Here is a 25,106-nt window from a genome sequence, read left to right as displayed (position 1 = left end):
CTTTAATTGATTTCCTAAATCAAATTTAGGCAAACTCCAGACTGTACATAGTTCAAACTATGATACTGACTGGTCCCATTATTTTAATGAAAATCTCCCAGAGAATTCTGTACTTCACTTTTTAGATATTACTTTAAAAAAAAAAAATAAAATCGAAGAGCACAGTTATAAAAAGTCACGGCGAGGAACAAAAAAGCTGATGGAAAGTGTGCAATTTTTGATCGTAGTATCTGGGTCAAATAGCAACAAAGAATAGCAAAGATTAAGGATTAAGAATTGCCTAAAACATATGAATGATGATGTGAAAATAATCACGGTTATAACCATTGTATGTTTATACAGCAAAAGTTTGATTCTTTAGCATTAATACAATAAACGCTTCACTTCTTTATCTCTGGCTTTAAAGAGATGAGGGAAGATGAGTAAACTGTCAGTTTGAATTAACGATTTGTCATAAATTTTATAGCCCACAGAAAACAATTGTATGACTCTTTAGGATTGAGCTAATTAGTTATAAATCACATTCTAAATATATTAACATAATACTTTTACAGAAACTTTGGCTTTCAATAAATTGATATTAAAATACTTGGGTTATAGTGAATGCAACGGAAGAAACGTTTCTAACCGCAGTGAGTGACTATGAGAGATTTCTTTCCACTTTTTCCAGTTACTTTGTCTCAAGTCTCAAGGCTATTTCTTTGCAAGCCTTGATATATGATGCTTCTTTTGTTTCAAGTTTCAAAACGAAACTATAAATTCTTACTAATAGAAAACCACGACCTCACATGCCTACATCGGTTAGAAGGACATGCATGCAGTGAAGGCATTGGTAGGTTTGATGGGAGTTTCCAAATCCCAGGGTGTTTAGTCTCATTTTTTTAACCAAAGAATACTTATAATGAAAAAAAAAGACAGTCATTGGTAGGTTGCAAGTCCCAGATCTTGTTTATTTATAAAGCAATAAATATTAGAAGCACAAATAAATTGCACGGGTGTGTAAACAAACTGTACAATGACTGAAGAGTTCAGGAAGGGTTGCCAGAAGACTCCAAGAAGCATATTGTCGTCATCCTGAGTGGGAAGTAAATTGAGGGGAAAGTGCTTAGAAGCACTTGCGGTGAACAATGGATGGACCAGCTTCATCGTACTCCTGTTTACTGATCCACATTTGCTGGAAGGTGGACAGAGATGCTAGAATGGAGCCACCAATCCAGACAGAGTACTTGCGCTCAGGTGGGGCAATGATCTAGGATAAAGAAAAGCAACAAAATCCTCATTTAATAGTTACATTTCTGAACAACCAACCCACATCACCAGTGTAACAAATCACTAAGTAAATCATAAAAAAATCCTTAAGTAAATAAAGAACTTCTCTATAATAAATGTCTTGATCTTCAGCAGCTGGTACAATACATATAATATTCTCTAAGAAAATCTATAACCATATTTTCCTCTTTTGTAACCCTTGCTTCTAATCAATATAATTATGCTGATTAAATGGAATTTCCTCTCATTTGTTCATCAGCTGTTGATCTCACTTTTGAGTTGTTCCTATACACCAATTTAATGATGTGGACATTTTCCCATCCACATTTTACAGTACAGAGTCAAATTCCTCACCTTGATCTTCATAGTGCTAGGAGCAAGTGCAGTGATTTCCTTCTGCATGCGATCAGCAATGCCAGGGTACATTGTCGTTCCACCTGAGAGGACGTTGTTAGCATACAGGTCCTTACGAATATCAATATCACACTTCATGATACTGTTGTAGGTAGTTTCGTGAATACCAGCGGATTCCATACCTTGAGAAGAAAGAAGACAGTAGTAGATCAGTAAATTATACAAGAGGTTTGAGTGAAGAGAACTCTCGGCATTTCTCATCATCATTAATATGAACTGTTATGATATTTTTTTTGTAAAATTACTTACTGATTATTAAATGTCATAGAAAAACATAAAAATATAATACAGAACTAGCTAAGAAAATGAAAATTCTTTGTTAGAAATTTTAAGAATCATAATGCATGTGCAAAGGAAAGATGCTCAAAATATGCAGTAAGAGAAGAGGTAGACACACAAGATAAACTCATTTAGTATATGGCAATAGGAGAAAGTTATATAGAACAGAAAAGATGAGTATCAGGTTATGTCAGAGTCTCACAAAAAACATTAGTTGAATATAGAAAAGACAGCAATAAAGACAACAAAAGCAGCTGAGGCAGAATTAAAGAAGACAATAATAACCTCGTTTCTTTTTCAGCCTACTCAAAATACAGTCTATACCATTTATAAACATCAAGACAAGATGTAACCAAGATATTAGTACTTTGTGGTAAGGAAAAAGAAACCAGAAGCAAGTGTTTGTAGGTTGCATTCCAGTTTATTAATTTTGACAGGTGCTTCCTGAAAAGGCTGACACTAGATCCACAGTGAGATGTCAGCTGATGAACAACTGCGCTTATTGCCCAGGACTTAAGAGTATAAGCATTTGCTATATCTGTCAGCTGCACTCACAAACAGCAAAGCTTACCATCTTGACCATGCCAATGTTCAATTACCGTGCATATAAATATACACAAACCTTCCTTTTTTTTTTTTTCCCCTCTCCTAGGCACTTCACTTCTTCTTCAGGTACTGTTTTAAGCCTAAGCTTTACAAACACAGCACTGGAAGCTATTCTTTCCATCCTGACATGATGATATTCTAACTCCATTTCATCACGAAAAATTGTGACCCTAAAACCTGGTCTAAAACTTTCAAGACAACCCCAAAGCTCAGCTAATTACCATCTGAGCTTATATTAAGCGCAGCTTACAGGGACCAGATGATCTAATTCATTATTTGTTTGATTTCATGCCAAATTTAGATAAGCAGGAAGAGGAGTGGGACACCTTCTGGATCTTCTGATTCATTCATACCTCCTACTGAAAGGACAATTTCCTGGGAACACTTACCAATAAAGGATGGCTGGAATAAAGTTTCTGGGCAGCGGAAACGTTCGTTACCGATTGTGATCACTTGACCATCGGGCAATTCATAGCTCTTTTCCAGAGAGGAAGAAGAGGCAGCAGTGGCCATTTCATTCTCGAAGTCCAGTGCAACATAGCACAATTTCTCTTTGATATCACGAACAATCTCACGTTCAGCTGCAGATACACAGGAATCAAATCAAGGTTTGGATAAGCACAATACTAGAGGAAGAAGGCAGGCCAAGAAAGACACAAGGATTTTCACAGGAGGGCAAAGTTGAAGGACTGACCTGTTGTCACAAAGGAATAGCCACGCTCCGTGAGGATCTTCATGAGGTAGTCAGTCAGATCCCTGCCAGCCAGATCCAGACGCATGATAGCATGAGGCAAAGCATAACCTTCATAAATAGGTACATTGTGGGTGACACCATCGCCAGAGTCAAGAACAATACCTGGGAGAGAAATGTCAGAGAGCAGTTGGAATCACCTACAGCCCTTCGGCACAGTAAGCAGCAAGAAACACAACAAAATAAAGGATTTTTCAGGCAATATAAAGTAGCATCATTCTATTTTAGCCCTAAAGATCTTGCCCATTGCTTCTATCTTCGCTTGACTGGACATTCGTCTTTGGTGTGAATTTTCCCATAAAACAGTTGTCCGGTACATATTTTAAGCTAGTCCACACAAACAGCCTTCCACTGCTACTACACTGAGCAGTAAATATATTTGCAATAGTGATTGTCCTGATCCAATAATGGTCAACTTTTGGGCCCAGTTTAAGCCCTTAAACTGGTGTAATACTTGTGTAACTGCAGTATCTTCACAGGAGTGTCTCCTTGTTTGCGTGATGACAAGCGGCAGGAGAGTCAGTTCCACAGTGCCCCTCTGAAAGCAATGCAGACAGCTCCACACTGCTCTTTCCACAGTCCGTTTACTGCCTTTTCTGCTGCTGTTATCATCAGTTGCTATAAACTAAAAACACCTAGTTTTCTATAGATTTGAATGATCTATGGGTTTTTTTCCCTATTTGGAATGAGGAAGGAGGGTTTATTTTTTTTACGTTACCTGTTGTGCGACCAGAGGCATACAGGGACAGGACAGCCTGGATCGCCACATACATAGCAGGTACGTTGAAGGTCTCAAACATTATCTGTGTCATCTTTTCACGATTAGCTTTAGGGTTCAAGGGGGCTTCTGTGAGCAAGGTAGGGTGTTCCTCAGGGGCCACACGGAGCTCATTGTAGAAAGTGTGGTGCCAGATCTTTTCCATGTCATCCCAGTTGGTGATGATGCCATGTTCAATGGGATATTTCAAAGTAAGGATACCTCTTTTGCTCTGAGCTTCATCACCTACATAGGAATCTTTTTGACCCATACCAACCATAACACCCTAAGAGAAGAAAATACAGAAAAGCATTATTTGAGGAAGACAACATCACAGAACCCAATTACACCACAGACAACTACGCTATTTTTAAGAAAGGTCACGCCGCTATAAGGTTGTTTAGGAAAATAAATTAGCATTATTGAAATATTAAGTCAACAGAACTTGACTTGAAGCTTTCTCATGAAATCCTTTTTCCTTTAATCAGATTAAAGGATTCCCCCCTCCCCTTTTTTTAATACATCTTTTATTTTCAGTTACTTCTTTCTGGTCCAAAAGTTTGACAACTGCACAATATCATGAGCAGGAAAAGATACAGAGAGACATACAAATAGAGCTTATAAACAAGAAGATATGGAGGCAAGTAAGCCTTCTAGTGAAGGAAGATACTTCCAAAATGAAGATACTGCCAAAATGAAGATACTGCCAAAATGACTGTTGCTATGGAGACTCACCAGTAACATATTCACAATAACAAGATACAAATCACAAAGTTTTAGTTTTTAAAAAAGCCTTACAAACTTTTTAACAAGGAAATGGTAGGAGAAAAAGTACTGTATTTTCTGTGTAATGATTTAATCGTGGCAAAAGAGAAGGACAATGACATGGAAACAGAGAAAAGGAGGCTTAGAGAGTGGTGAGAAGGTAAGATCAGAGACGGACAAAAGAAGTAGAAGAAATTGAAAGACGGTGTTTGATATGTGAACCATTGGACAGGATGGGTGGGAAGGGCCTTAAACAAACTGTATTGTACTCAAATTCAGCCAATGGAGATGCCTTTGAACTAACACCAGCATCAGGTCTGGCCTGGGGGATGGAGTGGGCAGCAGTTTTGTAGGAAGTTGGATTTGGGCTCATTAGGAGGGAGAACAGGGACAGAGTCACGACAAAAGCTGGTGAATTAGAAATAGCTGGGGGAAAGGGAGTCAGCAATAGGAAAGAGATAAGAGACCGCCAAACGGGAATTGAGCGAAGCACCGGAGAGAACTGGAAAGGCATCGCTAGTACCACCACAAGAAGTGAGCAGAGGGAAAGGCAGGGTATTTGGGACAGGACAGAAGAACCATGGAGAGAAGGGGCGTGCGGAGGCGGCTGCTGGAGGGGGAACGCTCGGTCCTGCCCCGGTCCGTCCGTCCGTATTTACCTGGTGCCTCGGGCGGCCGACGATGGACGGGAAAACGGCCCTGGGGGCATCGTCTCCGGCAAAGCCCGCCTTCACCAGCCCCGAGCCGTTGTCGCACACCAGTGCGGTGGTCTCCTCGTCGTCACACATCTTCGGAGGGATGCACGGACCTGAAACACAGCGCGGCGGCGCGTCCAGAGCCCCGCGGATAGCGCGGCGCTGCCGCCGGGCCCCGCCGAGCCCGCCCGGGCGGCCCCTCCGTGCCCTCCCGCCGCCATCCCCGGAGGCACGGGCGGCGGCGGCGGCACACCGGCAGCTGCCGGCGGGAGCGGGAAATTTGACTCTTCCCGGGAGGATGCTCGGTGGCTCAGCCACGCTCGTGGGCAGGGCTTTAAATAGGGTCCGCCAGCCGCCGCCTTCTCCGCGCTTCAAAAGGCGCCCCCGGCTTGCAGGGCGCTCATTAGGGCATCATTAGCCGTACCCTCGGGCCGCAGATTGAAACGGGAGGGAAAGGGTTTGAAACCGGAGAGATCGGCCCTGCCCAGGGCACTTCACCGGCGGCGGGGCGTCGCGCCCCATGGGGGCGCGGCGGCAGGTGCTGGGCGGGGGGCGGCCGGGGACGGTGTTCCCGGCGGGAGTAACACCAAGCCGGGAGGTGCGCAGGCAGAGCAGCGCCTGTACCATCTCATCCCGTCCCATCCCGTCCCGTCCCGTCCCACGCCGTCCTGTCTCATGCCGTCCCGTCCTATGCCGTGCCATCCCATCCCATCCCATGCCGTCCCGTCTCATACCGTCCGGTCCTATGCCGTGCCGTCCCATCCCGTCCCATCCCACCCTATCCCTCCCTGCCCGCCCCGAGCCGGCCCCGCGGGGCTGCGGGAGCCGCCGCGCAACTCACCAGACCAGCACCGGCGGCGGCGGGGGGGCTGCGGAGGAGAGCCTGGGTGCCGGCTCGGCGGAGACGCCCCAATTTATACCCCCCCGAGGGGCAGCGTCGGCCGGGGCCACCGCGGGACGGGGCAGCCACCTTCTCCTTATTTGGTCGGCTCCGCGCCATTGAGCGGCCGCGCAGCCATGAATGGAGCCCGGCCAGCCCCGGCGCAGCCCGGCCGCCCGGCCCATGTAAGGCAGGCGCGGGGCAGCGCGCCCCCGGCCCGCCGCATGGCCAAATAGGGAGCCCCGCGCAGCCCCCCGGGGGCCAGCTCTTTCGGGTGGCGGGGTGGAAAGGTGGCTTCCCGGGCCACCTCCCGGGGGCTCGGCTCCGGCCGCCGGCGGCAACCCCGGGGTGTCCACACCCGCCGGATGCCGGCCCCGGTGGACCCAGAAAGTGGAGATGCTCGGGCCTGGCCGAGGGCGCGGGGGAAGCTGCACGGGTCTTTTCTTCCTCAGATTTTCATTTTTTCCACTGAAAAAAAAAGCCAGTCGAGCTCCTATTTAATCGACGACCCGTGAAGTTACTTCGGTGCCAACAACTGGGGCTCTTCCACTGCATGGAGGCAGCATCTGCTGCCTGTATTGCCTTAGGAAGGAGCAGTGAGCACTCGAATTCCTTTAAACTTTGATGAGCACATGCAGCAAAAATCGTGCTTTTCTCTGCTTTTGTCTGACATCTATAGCACAAAATGGGATCTGCTCATTTACATTAATAGGTATATACATAAACTCCCCATTTTCGCTCTTTTAATGCACAGTGGATCAGTAACGCATAGTGATATGCATGGGGTGGAGGATGAGAGATGGGAATAGCTTGGACAAAAAAAAGCTATGGTATTAACGTAACGTGACAGTTGTTTTCCTGCTTAGTTGTCAAAATACCCACATTGATAATTCGTTCCCGCGGTGGAACCTGTAAAATCCATGTATCTCCAGGATTTATTTATTTTTTTTTAGTTAAAAATAGAAAGACTGGAGTGGCATCCCTTGAGTGGGTTTGGCCTGGTATGTGAAGGCAGAGATTGTCAACGTGTGTCCCAGAGGAACCACATTATAACGCAGAGTACACTGTCCTTTGGGACCTCAGCCTATAAAATGCTCAATGTCTGCCCGTGCAAGTCAACACGGGGGAAAAAAGAACTGAGGTTTGGGACAGAAGAGAAGGGTGGGATGTAAAGGTCAAGAGGGGAATGCCCAGTAAAATGGATCAACTGCTTTAAACACAGGTCTGGTTTATTAGACGCCATCACATGGTGATATACTTCTTAAATGAGGTGGAAGAAAAGAACTTGTGAATGCAACTCAACCTGCAGTTTGGGGGCTTGAGGGGTGTTGGTGTAAGAGCCATCCTTGCACTCTGGTTTGGCTCTGACAAAGGGTGCAAGAACTGGATCGAAATTGCTGGCTACTCACTTTTAAACTGTATCCAAAGGGGGCGTCAGAGATGCTTGGACTTTAATTTCTTCTGAAATCGGAGATAGTGGAATCGGTTTCCTCGTTTCTAGCACAATTAATGAGGTGGTTAGCTCCACCCCAGCCCCAGTTTATCTTGGGGTGGTGCCCAATTATGAGCACAACTCTGAAGCAGATGTAGCAACAAACTTCTTGGCCATGGATAGCTCCTGCGTTTCTTTAAGTGCCTCGAGGAGACACAAACTGTTTCAGGTGAGACACTATTTGTGTATGAAGGTGTGTGTACATATATTTCATATATATGTATATATAAATATATATGCACATATATATTATGTATGCATGTATATATCCATGTATATATTACATTTTTTTTCTTAGCTACCTAAAAAAGGAAGGTGTAGGACTGTGAAATACAGTGACCTCAAAAGGTCAAAGCAGGGAAAGACTGTGCTTCGGTGCTTCTGCTCTGGACAAATTTTGGCTCTTAGTTTTCCTGGTGTTGATGAAAAATCAACCAAAATCAATACTGGTGGGATAAGACCCCCAAGTGAGTATATATTTATCTAAATTGATCAGGCACAGGTAACAGAGAGTTGAAAATATTTTCATGATAACAATGCCTATTTATATAAGAATTCATATATATGCAAGGAGGTATAAGCATATACACCCCGGAACTGAGGACTGTTTCAAAGAAGAAATACTTTACCATACGCTGCTTTCAATTTTAAAAAGTCAGCCTATTTTACTGCATGGTAAGTTGCCATATGCATGATTTAAATCTGCTTCTTTTTTCCCTTAGCACATCTTTTCTACAGAAACCATATAATGTGAGGGATTGGCCAGCTTCTCCGGCACTAGAGATTAGTTTACAGTGTTATCTCAGCTGTTCCTCGGTTCAGAGGTGTTACAGTATTTACATAGAAGCCCGCTGCTGATAGCTGCATTGAATTCTTCCCCAATCAGACCCTCCCTGTCACATCCTGCATTCCCTTCTGCCAGAGAGAGAGACAGACTGCTGAAACTGAGACAGAGCCAGCTCTCCCTGCAAAATCTACACAAAACAGTCTGTATTTTCTTGTGTACTTTACAACTAAATATTGGGTTTCTCTACTCTTTCTTCAAGTTTTAAATTTATAATCCATCAGGACTCACATCTAGGATCCTGATGCACTTGAGAGCTCATCAATCCCCGCTCCTCCCTCCCCCCATGTTGCAAGGTCACATGAAAAAGGCACCAGACATTGTACCTATATCCAAAACCACATCTGCTTCCTCATAGCAATTCGAAAAGTACCCAGTTAAAGCTATTCTTTTGACCAAAAATCATTCTGCTTTCTGCAATATAGTGATATTCCATCCCCAAATAAACCAAACAAGCAAACAAAGAAGGAAAAACCTACTGAAGTGTGTTGTGCAATGTCATCTAGAGGAAAAATACTCCAGCGTCTGACTGACCAGGGTCCCCACACGCTGTGTACGTTTCTCATGACTTAGCTATTGGGAGTGACCTCAGACACAAAGGGAACACTGGAAGTACAGAGTACTGGGAGAGCGGCAGGTCTGCAGCGGACATCATCTGCTTGTACCCTAAAACAGCCTGAACACGCAGGAGCATGAAGCCTCAATGTGTACACAATATTAATGGGGTAGCAAAATAATATATATATGAGACATGTACACGGGCAAAACTGGATGTATTATTCAACCAACAAGACGCTGTGGTGACTGCAGCCAAAATCAGAACATGAGTTCTTACCTCGGTGTGGTAAAAATGCGAATAAAAAAAAATCACACTGCGATCTTATGGTGCCCAGAAATCTTCAACTGCTATTCAGCTTTTGAATGACAAAAAAAATAAAATCACTTAAAATAAAGCCTCGATTCTTCAAAAACTTTAAAGCATGGAATGTACTTTACCACAGACTCCAGATTATTTACAGTAGTTAACATTGCATTCAGAAATTGAAAATGTGTAGCATCTCTGTACTTTTTTTTCCCAGTCTTTCAGATTATTCTTTTATTTTCTGCACATCTTCTGATAAAAAAATAAACTTTTCATAATGCACCAAACCATTGCATGTACAGTATACCCTGACCTAGCAAGTTTTACAGCAGATGACCTCTCTTCTCACTTAAAATCTGCTATTTCTAAATCCAAAGGATGATGACATATAAAATCTGTCCTAGCACAGAGCCAAATGTTACCTCTCTTAAGCCTCAGGCCAGCGTCATCTTTGGAATAAATTTTACTTTTTCAAGAATAAGAAGCAAATGCCACTCTGACAGGTTTTCTTTTTGTCCCATGACAGCTGTTTGGAGCTATATGCACTTTAGAAATGAAAGAAGCATCACAGCAGAGTCTTATTGATGGGCGGGAGTTTTGATGAGATGAGAATGCCAAATATAAAATATCTGATGAATATCACTATCATAAATGAATCACTGTCACGACGGAGTCATACATGGTTATCTACATCTCTGTAGTTATGAATCTGTCTCTTTTTGTGTATATGGACATACAAAGAGAAGTCAAAAAAGACTATTCTGCAGTCACCACCAACCTGAAGTTGTTCCCAATGAAAAGCTTTGCTACACTTTTCCAGTCAGATTTTCAACCTCCCAAGCAAGAAATCTGTATTATTTTCTGCTAGAGGAGAGTGTCCCAATTTAACAATCACACTGTCAGGCAAACTTTTCCAGAGAATTCATTTGGTATGTCCCCTTCTTAGTTATGTCTCATTCACCCTCGTAATAGCCCATGTTTCATACTTAATACATTCCCTGTCTTCTCAGCATTTAAACCCTTCGCATAGTTGCAGGCTGTTATCATCTCTCTGCGTCTCTCTCTCTCACTCACTCATGTACTGCTGCACATCTATAATTAACCTAAAACATCTTAAGTGTGCGCTGAAATGACAGAATAACGAGGTGGGCACTGAGAGTTAAGGATGCAGCTAAAACATCTTGTTATGAACCTGGGAGAATTAGGCATGGACAATGTAACTGCAGGTGAGTGGCAGTGAAAGCAATCTGCGCTTCTGAGTCTCTGACTCTCAAGAATCATTATTTGCCACACATCACTTACAAAGAAAGGCCGGGGCTCTCACTCCCATTACACTCCCTTTGCAGCAGAATAGAGGGCTCAGAAAGTGCCAGGAGATCCTAAAAGCGCCACGGAAAGTGGCTCTTCTCTCGCAAGCCGGAGCACGACCGGCATCACAGGGTAGGACTGCAGCATTTCATGCTGTGAAGACTGCAGGCTGCTCTGAAATGAAATGCAGCCCAGGGAAACTGCTACCATTTAGGCCCCTCAGGCTGTTTTATGCACTGAGGGACACAGAGTAGTTCAAGAGGACAGAAATACGTCCTGAACACTTCAGCTGTTGCCAGCATGTATCTCGGTTGCCGATCATGTGCAGAGTCTCTGAGAGATACCTGCCCTACATTAGAAAGCTGATGGGCAGTATTTCTAACAGTATTTCTAAGTCTCACTTCAACTGTTGGGTTTTTTTCGAGCTGGAAAACACATCTGACCTAAAGACCAGAACAGATGGAACATGAACAAAACTTTTTGTGTGTTTGTTCCATATCACACAATCATCATTTCATCCTTGATGAGCCTCTGTCTGCTAGTATCACATCAATAAATAATTCCAAAGGCAATGGGTAATTGCTAGATGTACCAAAAATAGTTTGACAATATATTTTATTAGGAATATTTCCCCAAAACACCAATATTAAGGCTAAATTCTGCCCAGTTAAATGTAATTTGTGATTATTTTTCTTTAAATTATATCTCCTTATATACGACTGTAAAAAGCACCTATTTGCAGAATGGTCACCCAGGAAGCATAATGAAATTACGTGGAACCTTAGCGGATGTTTCTTTAGTATATAAATTATGTAGATTAATACCTAAATACTTAAAAATTACAAAGGAGAACAGTGAGAGAGAGAGAAAGCAAGACATAGACTCAGAAATTTGTAGCCAGAGGCACTTCCTCACTCTGATTTATGTCTCACTCCACCTTCAGTCTCCTCCAAACTCCAAAACTACTTCAAACACTGTGCTCTTGTTTCTTTGCCATAGATTCTGCACCTGTCATGTTCTATCGAAAATGATCGGAACTTCATAGCCTATCTATGTATTGCTTTTCAAATTTAGCGTCACAACTACTACCAGACCAGTGCCATGAGCAGATCAAACCTACTATCAAGTGTGGTGTTCCTAGAACATGGCTGTAACCTTTCAGTTTAATTTAGTTCTCTACTGTAAGTCCTTCTGCGAGGTCTCTGAGTCACAACCACCTACGGTAATCCATGTCAAAGCCAGTTTCTAAGAACTGTTCAGAATATTTCATACTAGGAATTGATCTTTCCCCTCCTTCACTGCTTCGAATGTCCCCCTCTTCATCAAGTTCCCTTCCTTTTATTCATGTTTTGATCACTTTCCCATTATCCTCACCTTCCTTCCCTTGTCATTTCCATCTTCGTTTTCCACACTACATATCTGTAAGTTCTCCAGCTCTATATTCTCCTGTATGCATAGATTGTTGTGTGCGGCCACCAATAAGCAAAATGAGCAGCCACCGACTCTGTGAAGATAAAAGAGGATTCAGTTTGCAAGGAAAAGTTTTCCAGAGAAACAAGAAACATATCCATTTTCTTCCCCAGCCAGCATACACTTGCAGCAAGGTGAAATCTCACACGTATATCTTGTCTTTACTGACATGTCACATAGGCCAGTCTTCTTATTTATAACCCACCACATTACTTTGAGCAGATGTGAAGTCCATTGCAATGAGTAGGGTTTGATAATCGGAAACAAAAGGAACCTGAATCTCCCAGCTGCTGCAAAGCACTGAGTGAGCTTCCAGATTGTTTTTCAGAATTGGAGACAAATGTCACATAATTTCAAGAAAAGCAACAATGAAGCAGTCTATTCTAATTGCATTCTTGGGAAGAAATTAACTTTTACTAAAGGAAACCATCAAATGCCAGCTTTTATGTTAACATCTCTACCTGCATTCTCTTTTACTGCGTGTTAAAGTGGGAGGACCTACATTTCTTAATCTGTACAGACTAAGAAAAGAAGGAAGTATTGCTTTACAGATGAGAAACTAAGGTTCAGCAGGATGAAGTGACGACCGAAGTCAGATTGGAAATTAGCTCTTTATGTAAGAATTGAACCCTGCTTCTGAAGATGAGTTCCAGCTGTTGAATAAGAAGCACGTCATTGCTCTCCGAATCTGTGGTGTACACAGAAAGAGTTTGCTTTGCCACAATTGATAGACATAACCTTCCCAAGGAATATCATTTTACAGGACCGATGGATTCCACTGCTACTATTAGGAACACAAAGATATTTGATGAGTCTCATAAAAATGTGATGATTCTAAACTTCAATTTTGCAAAGTTGTAAGATGATTTAGATAAAAGCATCTCAGTTATTAACAAAGGATGTAGCTGGACCATGATATACATTACAGCAAGTGAATTCAAGAGCAGAACTGGAGGATCTGAGACTGGCTCAGGACTTTCTGGCAAAGTTATTTCTCTTGCTAAAAAACAGAGATTCTTCAAAATACATTTTACTCCAAAAGTTTTGTTCTCCATTTTTCAAAGAATGCTTTTGTCAGCTTATTTAATTCTCTTATAGGTTAAAAAAAATCCACAAACCTACAGATTTATTTTGCAGAAAAGAACTATCTATCTGATTTATGAACAAAATATTTGACAGAAAAAAAAAATTCCAACTCTTATTTCTGAGTACTTTCAAGACTTTTACCTCTTAGACAAATTCAGTAGAAAAATATTTTTATCTATCTCACCTTTTTCAAAAGATGGAAAAATTACCTCAAACATAACAGTTTATTAATCAATCAAAGCTAAAACTTTAGTAATCAAAATAAAGTTTCTCTGGACCACTAGAAGCCCTTGAAAATTAAGCAAATAGCAATTAAGCAATTAGCTAGAAGATTGCAGAAGCTTCCACAAAGTTGCCTTGTAAAAAGACTTTATGTAATATAAGAAACATGCTACAAGTGTAAGTTGATATATTCTGACTGCTTATCATGTTGCAAATGTAAATTTTATCCACTTTTTGCCATCATTTCTCCTTATGTCCAGTTGGAATTGAGCAAAGAGAGAGATAAAACTTCATTCAAAAATCTAGACTTCCCAGTGAAGACAATAGGTATGTAACATGGGTTCAATTTTATGGATTTTCAGTCAGCCACTGGACCATAAATTTTACTTTCATGGTGCATTCATAATATGAGTACATTTTTTTGTGTAGGTATGGCCTAAGTACGTTTTTCACTACTTTTTATGAATAGTTAATCAATCACACAGTATGTTTTATAAAGAATATCCAAATATTTCCAAAATCAATATCCTGCAATGAGTTATCTTCAGTAATGTAGTCTTCATTTCAATCCAGCATTCCCATAATATGTTCAGTGCAATTCAAAAGAATCCACAGCAGACTGACATTTTTCATTTTAACAATAAAATATCTGTGTAGCACGATAACAGTACTGACAGATTTTTCAGATCTCAGAGAGCATTTAATAAGCTACTCTCATTACATACCTACGGGGTAAAAAAAAAAATACCACAGCAAAGAAACAGAGTTCAACTGAAATGAAAATAACGAAACCAGATTTTGAGCCATTTTGAATGCTTGGTGATGGAAACAATTTCAGGGAACTAAAAGGGGATTACTTCTGGGGTTTATTAACTTTCTAAATAGTATTCTAGAATGACAATGGGGAATGTTTTTTACCAGTACTTATTTTATCACTTACTTATCCAAAGTCCTAAGTGCAGAAAAGATAAATCAGGGTCTACCTCCTTTTCCTTGTGAAAAGGCTCTGTTTTAGACAAGACAAAACATTTACCAAGGCTATAGTAAGAAGTTCATACTGTCTCTTCTGTACATATTCTATAAATAATCACTGCATTTCAGACTTCACTTAGCACACTTCATTAATATCACAGAAAAATGTTGTAGAGGCATTTCTGAGTTACCTGTAGAAGAGCATGCTTGATTTCCAATGTATTTTGGAATACTTTATTCTAGTTACTGTCATCCTTAACATAAGAAGACATGTTATTGCCTCAGCCAACTTAGTTACTATTTATGGCTTGATACAAAGATGTTTAAAAATCCAATTTAAATCAGCATTTTGTATAAAGCTGTTCAACATGTCCTGCAGATAAATAAAAAGTTGTGGACAGCAGCAACATAGTCTTCCATTTAAAATATCTCTAAGGCATATCTAAAATTTCTGTTTATTGTCAAGATAGAAACTGTTCCGAATTTGGGAACATGATCCATTGCAGGTGGGGGTTTTAACCATTGCAAAAACCTGAAAAGCTTCTGAAAAATAGGGTTAAAATTGAAAGGCTAAATGCATATTTAAGGAACAGGTAATCTACCTAAAACCTCAGTGATTCAAGATCAGAGGAAGTACCAGATGGCATCAGTAGAATATCATTGGCAAAAGTTCATCATTTAAGTCAACGGGGGAAAATGTTGCTGAAAATACAGTTTTAATCTGTTGCCTTAAGCATAGTAGATGTTCGGGGAAAAAAAGGTCAATTTGATGGTTCATAAAGCAATTATTTTCCCATAAAATATCTTCCAAAATAATGCACAAAACACAACCAAAGGCAGTTACCACAAAGAAAATCTAGATGTATTCCTACTTTGCAAAACAGTATCAAAACTACCAGGCCATGTGGCAGTTGCCCTCAGAGGAATGACTCTCATGATAAGTGATTGTTTCCCAGTGCAAAATGTCTTGGATAGACCAAGGTATTGGGTAGACATTTGACAAAACACGACATGCAGAAAAATTCAAATACAGCACACTGCCCTTCAAAATGAGAAAAAATGGCCTTAAGACAAGGAACTCAGTAAAAATCAGTCAAAAAGAAAAGTTACTGGCTGAGTGAGGTTGTCAAGTCTCGAATCAGACATACTCTACAGAAAACAGGGGTACACAGGTGGGCTGGCATTGACTTTATCCTCCAACAGAGATAGTGAGGACCAAGGTTTCTAAGGACTCAGACTATATTCAGGCTGACTGTCAAAGTAAAGGAAAAAAAAGCAAGTTTTTTTAACTTTGTTTAACCACATGACATTTGAAGACTGTGTCTGCCATGGCCCCGAGGGTGTTCACAGCCCTGATTGTCCCTGCCCACCCCCTCAGGGCTCACCCCACCCAGCCCACGGCCCAGGACTCCACATCAGCCCCATGGGGCCATCAGGCCCTGCCCTAGCAATGCAGCAGGAGGGCTAGTCTCCAGCTTTCCACAGGCTGAGCTTGGCCCGTCCCCATCCCCACAGCCCTGTCCAGCCATTTTGGGGCCTTGTCTGAGCCTGTTTCCCTTCACTGTCCCTGTTCCTGATCCCCATCTGAACCTTGACATCTCAGCCCAGCCTTGTCGCTATGGACCTGTTGGCTGCCTGTCCTGTGGACTGACTTCCTGGCTTGACCTCAGACCTGCCTCATCACCATGACATTGCCTTATGATCTGGATTCTTGCTCAGACCTGGCTGCCACCTCCAGGCCTGCCTCATTGGGGCACTGTGAGACTGGGACCTGGCTGGTGGGACCCCTGCCCTGCCTTGCCTGTCGTGTTATCCCCTGCGAGATCCCCCATCTGACGTTGAGAGACAACACCAAAAGCTTTGCTACCGATCCTGCTGGCTGCACCACCCCTTAGTTGTTGCACTTTGCTAGCTACGTCACCACTCAGACTTTCTAGCCAATAAAGTACTTTCCTCTGCTCCGCTCACCACCATTCACCAATGCTTTACATAGACATTGGGTTAAAAAAAGAAAAGCAGATACCCATGACACCTTTGGCCAAGTATAGCTAAGAGATTGCAGAGTCATGTTTCATCTCTTGTTTTCTCTCCCTTTGCCTTTTCATACCCAGAGGCCCATAGGAAACAGAACGAGGCAGAACTTTATCTGTTCAGCTTCAAAGGCATTATGGTGCTTAGGAGGCTAACCTAAGCGTTGAAGAGAGCATTAAATTTGTATCATCTCACATCCCAGCAGAGTACTCTGACCTCTAATCTGTAATAGAAGGGAGAAGAATTAACCTCTCTACCTCCACCTCCTTTTCCGTGCCCAGATGGCACTTCAAAAAGAAGCCAACAAAAGAAACAATAAAGAATAAGCCCTGTTTAGATTCTCAGGAAGAAAAGATGCTGACAATTTCTACAAGGATTTCAGGTCCTGGCTCCCAAGTGAACAGGGTATCTCTCTGCTGGCTTCTCCAGTTCAAGCACACTAACTCCAGAAAGGACGGCTGTTTCAGCTACATCCCAGGATTTAGTGCTTCCAATATATTAGCTCTAAATGTCTCACCATTACTTTAGCTTTTTCTGGCATGTTCTAGTACCTAAATCATCTTGGATATTTTAGGTGGAACCTACACAACTACGTCAATACTCTAGATTCCTGTCTGAATAACAGGCAAATAAGAATTAGGTATTGCAGCACCTCAGCCCTCCTTACATTTAGCGCGCTATATGCATTTTTTGAAATCAGCAATTAAAATCCATGGTGCTTTCAAAACAGACACCATTTTAAAGGTAAAGGCCTTTAACACAAAATCTCTTGTGAAATATAAATTGTGTCAAAGCTTTTGGAAACTGAAAAGAAATGCTTTATCTTCTGTAAGGCTCATCTGCGCTGAGTCCTTTTTCTGTCATTGATGGTCAAGCTGGTTCCCAGTGAAGACCCTATGACAACTCAAGTAAATGATCTAAAAGGCTGCTGTAAGAAATAAACTGTTGCACCTAGAATATTGCAGGGAGTTCTAAGTATCCAAGTGCAAGAAAAATGTGAGTTAATTACAGAAATTCAGAAAGATTATTATACGTTTGAGAGAAAGTCCTCAGAAGAAAGCTTGAGTTGATACAAAGTACACCATAATGCTTAATAAACTCTCATTGCCCACATAGGCTTTGGAGTAGGCCCAGAAATTGTTGTTTATGCGTATTGCTTTCCTATCAAATTAAGGAGGACATGACATCTCTTTATAGTTGACCTAAATACCCAAGGATAAAGAAATATTTATTTGGTAGAACTTTAACTGGCAAATTTACTCTGGCCATTAATTCTGAATCATTGTGTCCCCTACAAACCTGGCAATTTATGTTGTCATCTTCAAAGGATACTGCAGGAGTTCAAATCCCAGCAGGAATGGGACAGTGATTTCCCTAGGGCTATTCGTACTGAATTAAGTGATTGAAATATGATTTTGTTGATTGATTTCTATAGCACCAGGAAGCAGGTGAAATTCTATACAAGCATAAAGTAAATACAAGATTAAATAAATAATAGGATGAATGCTGAAAATATCATGTCTAAGCATCTTCTGAAAATTAGATCAGTTGGCCTGGAAGCATATAAACTGAGTAAGCTTTAAAGCTTGAAACACTAAGAGAAAAAGCTAGAATATGCACTGTAATTACAGTCTTGTGCTAGCTAACAGCCTGCTTCTATCCTAAAGTCAGTAGATTTCTAGCTCTAAACGCAGGTTTTCCAGTTCGGTGTAACTAAGTTTTTCATATTTGTTAGTGAATTTTAAACTCCCAAAATTCCTGTGAGGTTTTTATCTATAAGGCAATGAGGTACAGATTAGTTGTCTTAATGATAAACAGGAAATTGTTGATCAATCTCAAAAAGAAAAACGAATCACAGAAGCACAACTCTAGTGTTTCAAGCATCAGTCCAGTAATCCTCAAATTTTCAACTTATCACCCCATTCCTGCTAGTGTTTTGGGGCATGCAATTTTACAGATGACTATAGCAACATCCAATAGTTGTCATGATGAAGAAATTGCTTTGCTCAGCAGACTCTCCTAGCTGATCTGCTTGAAAGCTGTAGGAAGTTCTACTGGTTTCAGCAAAGTTATACCCAGCTGAAGCCACAGACGAGTGAGTTTTTGAGTTCAATTATTAACAACAAGGAAATGAAATACTGAAGGGCTTACCTTTAGGGAAAAATATCTCTGCAGTATTCAAGTGAAAGGAAAGAAGACAATCTTGGAATTCAAATGAGCACAGAAACACAAGTGGGTTGAAAATCACAACTTTACATAAACTCTTGGTTTGCCTCCTGCATCTGGAACTGCTTTGAAAATGCATTTGGAAATCAAAATGTCATCGCTGCTAAAGCAACTGATATGATGTCATGAGCAGATTAATTACTTCACCTCAGAAAAAGCCATGTGGGATAGGTGAACTCTAAAAGAAAACTAAAGGAAGAAAAGATCCTGGTTCTACATGGTTCCATAGAAATTGCAGTCAGGGAAAAGAATGTTACAAAATGTAAATGTGGGGTAGATACGTCTGCAAGTAAAATTTCAATAAAGCTAAACATGAGGTTATTGCTTTTGAATATTCATGAGTTTGAATGGCCTTTCACTTGCAAAGCATATTCATTTCAATGATTATATTTAGCATATTTATACATCAGGCTCCATCAATCTTTATCTATTTGTCATAAATCATTACTCTTACAGAAAATGAAAGAAAATAAATTTTAAAGTATTACAAAAATATACCTTACTTAGTAATGATCTCTAGATTAATTATGGAAGGTTCCAGTTATTTTTTCTGTTCCTGTCATTAAAGAACAGAACAAAATTGGTAAAGCAATGAGAGCAGCAGTGCTACTCATCCTAAAGTACCTGGTGTCATTCAGAACCAAGCCCTCTTATAAGCAAGGGGAGATAATTTCTTGCTGTAGAATTACACACTAATAATGCAGACCTAAATAGTTTCTCATACTAGCACAGAACTGTGTAAGAAGTTCTGTTAGAATGAAGTTAAAAGAAGTTGTGTTACACCATTAATAATGAAGGAAGTGTGGACTGGTTTAGAACATAACAGGAATTCTTTCTAACCACAACAGATCCTCCGTGGTACCAACCGGATATGCAACAGAAGCAAAATTAAGAGAAAACAACTTGTGTCCCAGTACTCCCAGAACGTAGCTGCTAGGCTCAAGCAGTAACTTAAAAATATTTGTACGTTTCAGGCTCCATTTTGCCAGCTAGTACAATTGCTTTTTGGAAATCACACAGTAACATTTATGACTGAGGAGATAATCTGGTTATAACATTTATTTCGGAAAGCTTATTTCTATGCAGAAGAAAATTTTTCCACAGATAGATAGGTATTTCAAAAATAGCGTTCAACAAAAATCTGATTTTTCAGAAGTTTGTTTCAATTCTGTTTGAGTATTGTGGAGCTATGAAAGAGGGAGAAAATATCCAAGTTACTCCGTTTGTGCTGAATAAGTCAAATAAAAAATATTCTTTTTTTTCCAGCACTTTGAAGGCTCTCTACAGGGAGTCCATTACATGAACCACATACTAGTTTTAGGGTTTGAGCTGAGGTGCATTTATTTCTCTCATTTTCCATATTCAGAACACATACTGTCGTCAGTCTAAACCTCATATTTCCACCTTTTATATTAACATGCATGTTAGATGAATGTTTAATGCCTCAGTTTTAGTTGTCTGCTCTGCCCTAGCAGAATTCACAGCTCCTGAGTTCAGTGTTAATACACAGGGGAAGTTAAATGTTTCAGAGAACAGAATCAGCAAAAAAACCCAGTGAATCACCCCAGTCAGCACTATTTTCTCCGATCCTGTCCCTTAAAAAATTTAACTTGTCCTATGTATCATCACCTAATTCAGCGTAAGGTGATGCTTGATGGTTGAGGCTAAATGAGGACAAGGGTCTGTCTGAAATACCGTTAGTCTCAAAAGCTTAGATGCTCTTTCTTACCAGTCCAGATTCACATCCTGAAACCACCTTCTAAGGGCTCAAGCCCCATGCTATTCTAACAAAAAAACACTTGAGTTATGGCCAACTTTATTTTATAATGGCTTTTTAATTGCAGTGGCTGACAGGTAAATTGCATATCTAATCCTCGTGTTTTCTTACTGTGGTAGAAATACACATCCCCATCTCCCAGAATCAAGTTACAGGCCATTCTAGGCAGGAGCTATTACAAGAATAATTATGGCTAGATATACACAAGACTGAATCTCTTGCTGTACCCTAATGATTAGTTGCTTATGCAAAAGAGGAAATGAGAGGTATTTTGGGGCTGCTCCTGCACCTGTTCTTCCCTTTCTGTATTTTATCAAGTAACTGCTGTATATAAATCCTGCAAACGAACCTTGGAGCTGGTTCTCTAAGCTGTAGGCTAGAGAGGGTGGACTGGCTGATTTCCTCAGGGACTTTGCTGTTCCATTTTTTACCACAGAGTTTCCCAAGGCTCCTGCAAAACACGATGATACATTAATATCTACATATGAGAAGATCTGGAATAGATTTGATGATGTTAAAATCCAAAGCATCACACCCAGAGCATGTCCCTGTAGTACCCAGAATGATGCCAAGATCTCTGATGAAGAAAACATGCGCAGTCACTTAATTTCTATTTAATTAGTAGCTGTTAGAGTACCATTCCTAACTTTGGGTGTTAAACTTCGCAAGCACGATATACTTTCACTGAACTGCCTTTGCACAAAGGTTTCGGGGAGGTTAAAAAAAGAAAGCTGAAATTCAGAAGTGACATCATAATGTTGCTCTCTTTCCCCAGAAAGGCTGGTGTCTTTACGCTCACTGATATCACTGTCACAGGACTAACAGGTTTCTACAACCTTGTTGGAGATAAGTATCATTCCTGGGTGTGTTATTTTCCTCCAACTCTTCCAACAATGTCTCTTCACCCCCACAGCCTCATCCTTAACCTACTCACTTTCAAGCCCAGCTCCTCAACATAATCCTGTCTGGCTTCTCTATTCTCCCAGTTTCAATCCTCTTCCAAAAATCTATGACTGCTGAAAATAGTGGCCAGCCCCAATTGTCCCATCTCTCAACACAAACATTTTCATTCCTAGTCCCTGTTTCACTTAGTTTTGCCTTCTTCAGTTAAGTCAAGAATCTTCTTCATTCATGTTGGGAAGACTATTGCAAAAAATGGTAAAAAGTGTCCCTTTTTAAATTCTGATATCTGACCCCACCTCAGTCCACAGTTGCAAGGAAAATCACTGAATTCCCTGTGCGTGAGCAGGCAAAAATTGCATGCTCACCCGTTCTATAGGAAATGGTGTGAACAAAGCCTAGCCTTGTGCAACAGATGAACACAGCTGAATACAGGCAGAGAAGAGAGATTCACACATACACAGGGCTTTTTTAAGAGCTCATGAAGCAGTTGAACTTCAGCAGACTTTCCCAAAAATAGCAAAAAAAGTCATCCATCACACTTACACTTCTCTTGTCAAATTTAAAATGTGTAAATACTGGGGTACTTAGACCCTCTCAACAAAATGGCTGTACTTTTTTATTTTTACATAATATATGCATGCTTTTCCCCAGCATTGCTTTCAAAAATGACTACGTAATTTTGGGTCAAACTTCGCAAAATACCCAACCTGAGGTAGACTTTTTACATAAACAATTTCTGATGAAATGGTTACAGTTTTGGCAAGATAGAGGAGATCTCTTAAACTATCAAGTCCAATCTCCAGCTACCACAGAGACCATAGAATCATAGAATCACAGAATTGCCTAGGTTGGAAGGGACCTTTTAGATCATCTAGTCCAACCACCAACCTCACACTGACAAAAACCACCACTAAACCATATCGCTAAGCACCATGTCACGTTACTTACCCCTTCCATGAAGTAATGAAAGTCCTACCCAAAAATAGTTAGGCATTTGATACCACCGTGTCCTATTTGTTTTAGTCTCTTATAGCTGAATTGGGGGAAACTTTATTTTATTTTTTAGCCAAACTCCATTCTTTCAGTGACAAACTGAATGAATGACTGAAAATGATTAAGTCTTCTCCATTCTCAGGGAGTTCGCTTGTATCATTTGATATAATTCTGAACTTACTAGGCAGCCACTATAGACCTCTCTGAAGGTTTTTTGATTCTCAAAGGCCAACTTCTTTCTTTTCTTGGTACACTGACGTGGCATTGAAACACTGTTTCATCTAATCATACCCTCCTCTGGATCAATTAAACCTCTTTAAACTGACTTCTAGACCTGCTAATTTCTAAAACATTTCTGGAAACACACAGAAAATTGTAGTTACTGTCACTCTGTCAGCCGGTCACTTTAAGCTAAGCAAAGTCTTTTAAGGCAAGAACAGAAATCTTTAGAAAACCAATCTTATTTTTCATCTCATTACTCACTATAATAAAAATATGAGATGACAGACAGAACCAGAAAACACAGGCCTTAAAAAGCAAAATAAAAAAATATTTTCTCTAGAGACCTACTGAAATTCTTAGAAATCCAAAGTATTACAAGTAAATGGTTGGACAATGCTTAGTGTTCAATGGATCATAAAAATATAAAAAGCATCAAACAAAGGACAAAGTAGGAGACATTTCAATGAGTGTGTTTACAAAAGTTGTTTATTAATTTAATATACTTGAAATCATTGCAGTGAACCCACATGAGCAAAGCTGTTCCATTTAAAAACTGCTCTTCATAGGAAATGAACACAAAATGAGATGGTAACACGCAAGATTTCTAATGGCTGTTGCAAAGGAAAAAATACACACTGTAAAGACATCAGATCAGAATTTCACTTTTCTTATTACTGAGTAATGTACACTGTAGATTAAAATATTCACAAAAGTAAATTTCCTTTTCAGTATCCACTCTTCTCAAGTGTCTTAATCAGACCAAGTAGGTGCATTCCACCTCTTAGGCAATGTTTCCAACTGTTGAATTAGATTTTGACACTGCGCTCAAAGCCTGAGAGATGCGTACATAGCTACCTTCTCCAAGTACCTGATATCATTACTCGTTTTTGAAGCAATAGCTTCAACTTTTATCCTATATTTTACAAGACAAACCTTTGCATTGTTAAGGTTTCTTAGACACCCTCTAGAAACATACTCAGTTGAAAATTAAGAAAAGTTTATTTAGAACTGAAAAATTAAGATTTACAGAGCAACCTATGAAATCCAGCAGCATACAGGCGAATGCTTGTCCAAAGCAGGACTATCTTCATTGCCTAAAACAGGCGGTTGCTATAGCACACACATTCTGAGCATGCTGCCTCCCCAAACATGCGCCCTTCAGCAACACTTCGCTTAATTCATGTAGTCCTATTTTAAAGTAGCAAGAGGAGAAAGGAATCCATAGAGGGCACACAAGGCTATGCTTGTGGGCTAGCCAAGAAACACCAGCACATTGAGCCAAAATAATCCCCACACTAAGCAGTTGCAGTCTGCCATCTGAACTCAGTGACGTGGAAAAGAAGGGTTAACTTTGACTGCAAGTGTATATAGAACTCTTTTTCGTTTTCAAATCTTATTTTTGGAGGAAAAAAAAATATTTTCAGGCAAGAAACATCTATATTTATCAAAAGTCTAATGTAACAAATACCAAGTCACACATGCCTCCTGCAAAACTTCCTAAGGAGGAAAGGGAAATATCAGATTTGCTTTAATGCGTAGTTTTCTACACAAGAATGGCTTGGATGCAAATTTTGAACCTAGATCTAAAGAGATAAGTTGCAATGTTCCTTCAACACTTGAGAAAATGTGGCTATAGATGAAGAACACAATTAAGGTTTGGAATATAATACGTTTGGAATATAACACATTAAGAAAATCCCAAGGTGCAGACTATGGCTTGATCATAAAACTGCAGAACTTCACAAGTTGTCAACAGGCAACCAAAGAAGGACACCTCCCATTGCTTATTCTCTGGCTTAATGAGAAAACGGTTGCACACAACTAGTACCAGGTTAATTGAGTTTACATATCTGCTAGTCCTTTTCATTGTCACCTACTCCCTCTGCTGAGCTTTGCGACTATGAGCTTTATTTAACAGAACCATCAAGCCTATTATCCACCAAGACTATTAACAGTTATCTCCCCAGTGACTGAGATGTGCTGTGAGCTGTCAGAGCATTTTACTTCTGCCTTGCTCATTCTTTCAGCTGTCTGGAAAATTGCAGAGATATTTATATGTATGAAAACGCTACACAATCCAAAATACAACCCGGCATTTTCTGCTGGTCGTGTGAGATGTCCAGCAGCTAAATAAAGGAAGAAAAATCAAACAATGAAAAAATAAACTGTTCCTATCTAAAACACTGGAACATTTCTCAGTGTTTCCTTTTTAATAATTCATAATTGAGATTTCATGGTAAAAATACTAACTGCTCAGGAAATTCTTTTAAAATTAAAAACCA

The 25,106-nt window shown here is 40.5% G+C and overlaps 1 protein-coding gene and 1 long non-coding RNA gene across 3 annotated transcripts in view; one reads left to right on the top strand and one right to left on the bottom strand.

The window, feature by feature from the left end:
- Positions 1-925: 925 nt before the first annotated feature.
- On the bottom strand, positions 926-6,886 carry ACTC1 (actin alpha cardiac muscle 1). The gene is made up of 7 exons (XM_074585041.1): positions 6,378-6,886; positions 5,501-5,649; positions 4,038-4,362; positions 3,263-3,424; positions 2,958-3,149; positions 1,624-1,805; positions 926-1,249 (listed from the first exon to the last, which is right to left on the bottom strand). Exons 2-7 carry the CDS (start codon positions 5,627-5,629, stop codon positions 1,106-1,108), a joined length of 1,134 nt encoding a protein of 377 aa, XP_074441142.1. The 5' UTR covers positions 5,630-5,649; positions 6,378-6,886; the 3' UTR covers positions 926-1,105.
- Positions 6,887-7,844: 958 nt separating this feature from the next.
- LOC141742528 (uncharacterized) overlaps positions 7,845-25,106 on the top strand; it is a 28,849-nt gene continuing 11,587 nt past the window's right edge. Inside the window, exons 1-2 of one of the 2 annotated variants that reach the window (XR_012586734.1) lie at positions 7,845-8,077; positions 13,961-14,027. This is a non-coding gene — a long non-coding RNA (uncharacterized LOC141742528). The remainder of the gene's footprint in view (positions 8,078-13,960; positions 14,028-25,106) is intronic. The other variant, XR_012586735.1, reaches the window with a different exon arrangement.

Source organism: Larus michahellis, chromosome 4, assembly GCF_964199755.1.
Source record: "Larus michahellis chromosome 4, bLarMic1.1, whole genome shotgun sequence".
NCBI lineage: Eukaryota > Metazoa > Chordata > Aves > Charadriiformes > Laridae > Larus > Larus michahellis.
The sequence above is the reverse complement of the archived record's forward strand: the minus strand, read 5'-3'. Positions and strand labels throughout refer to the sequence as shown.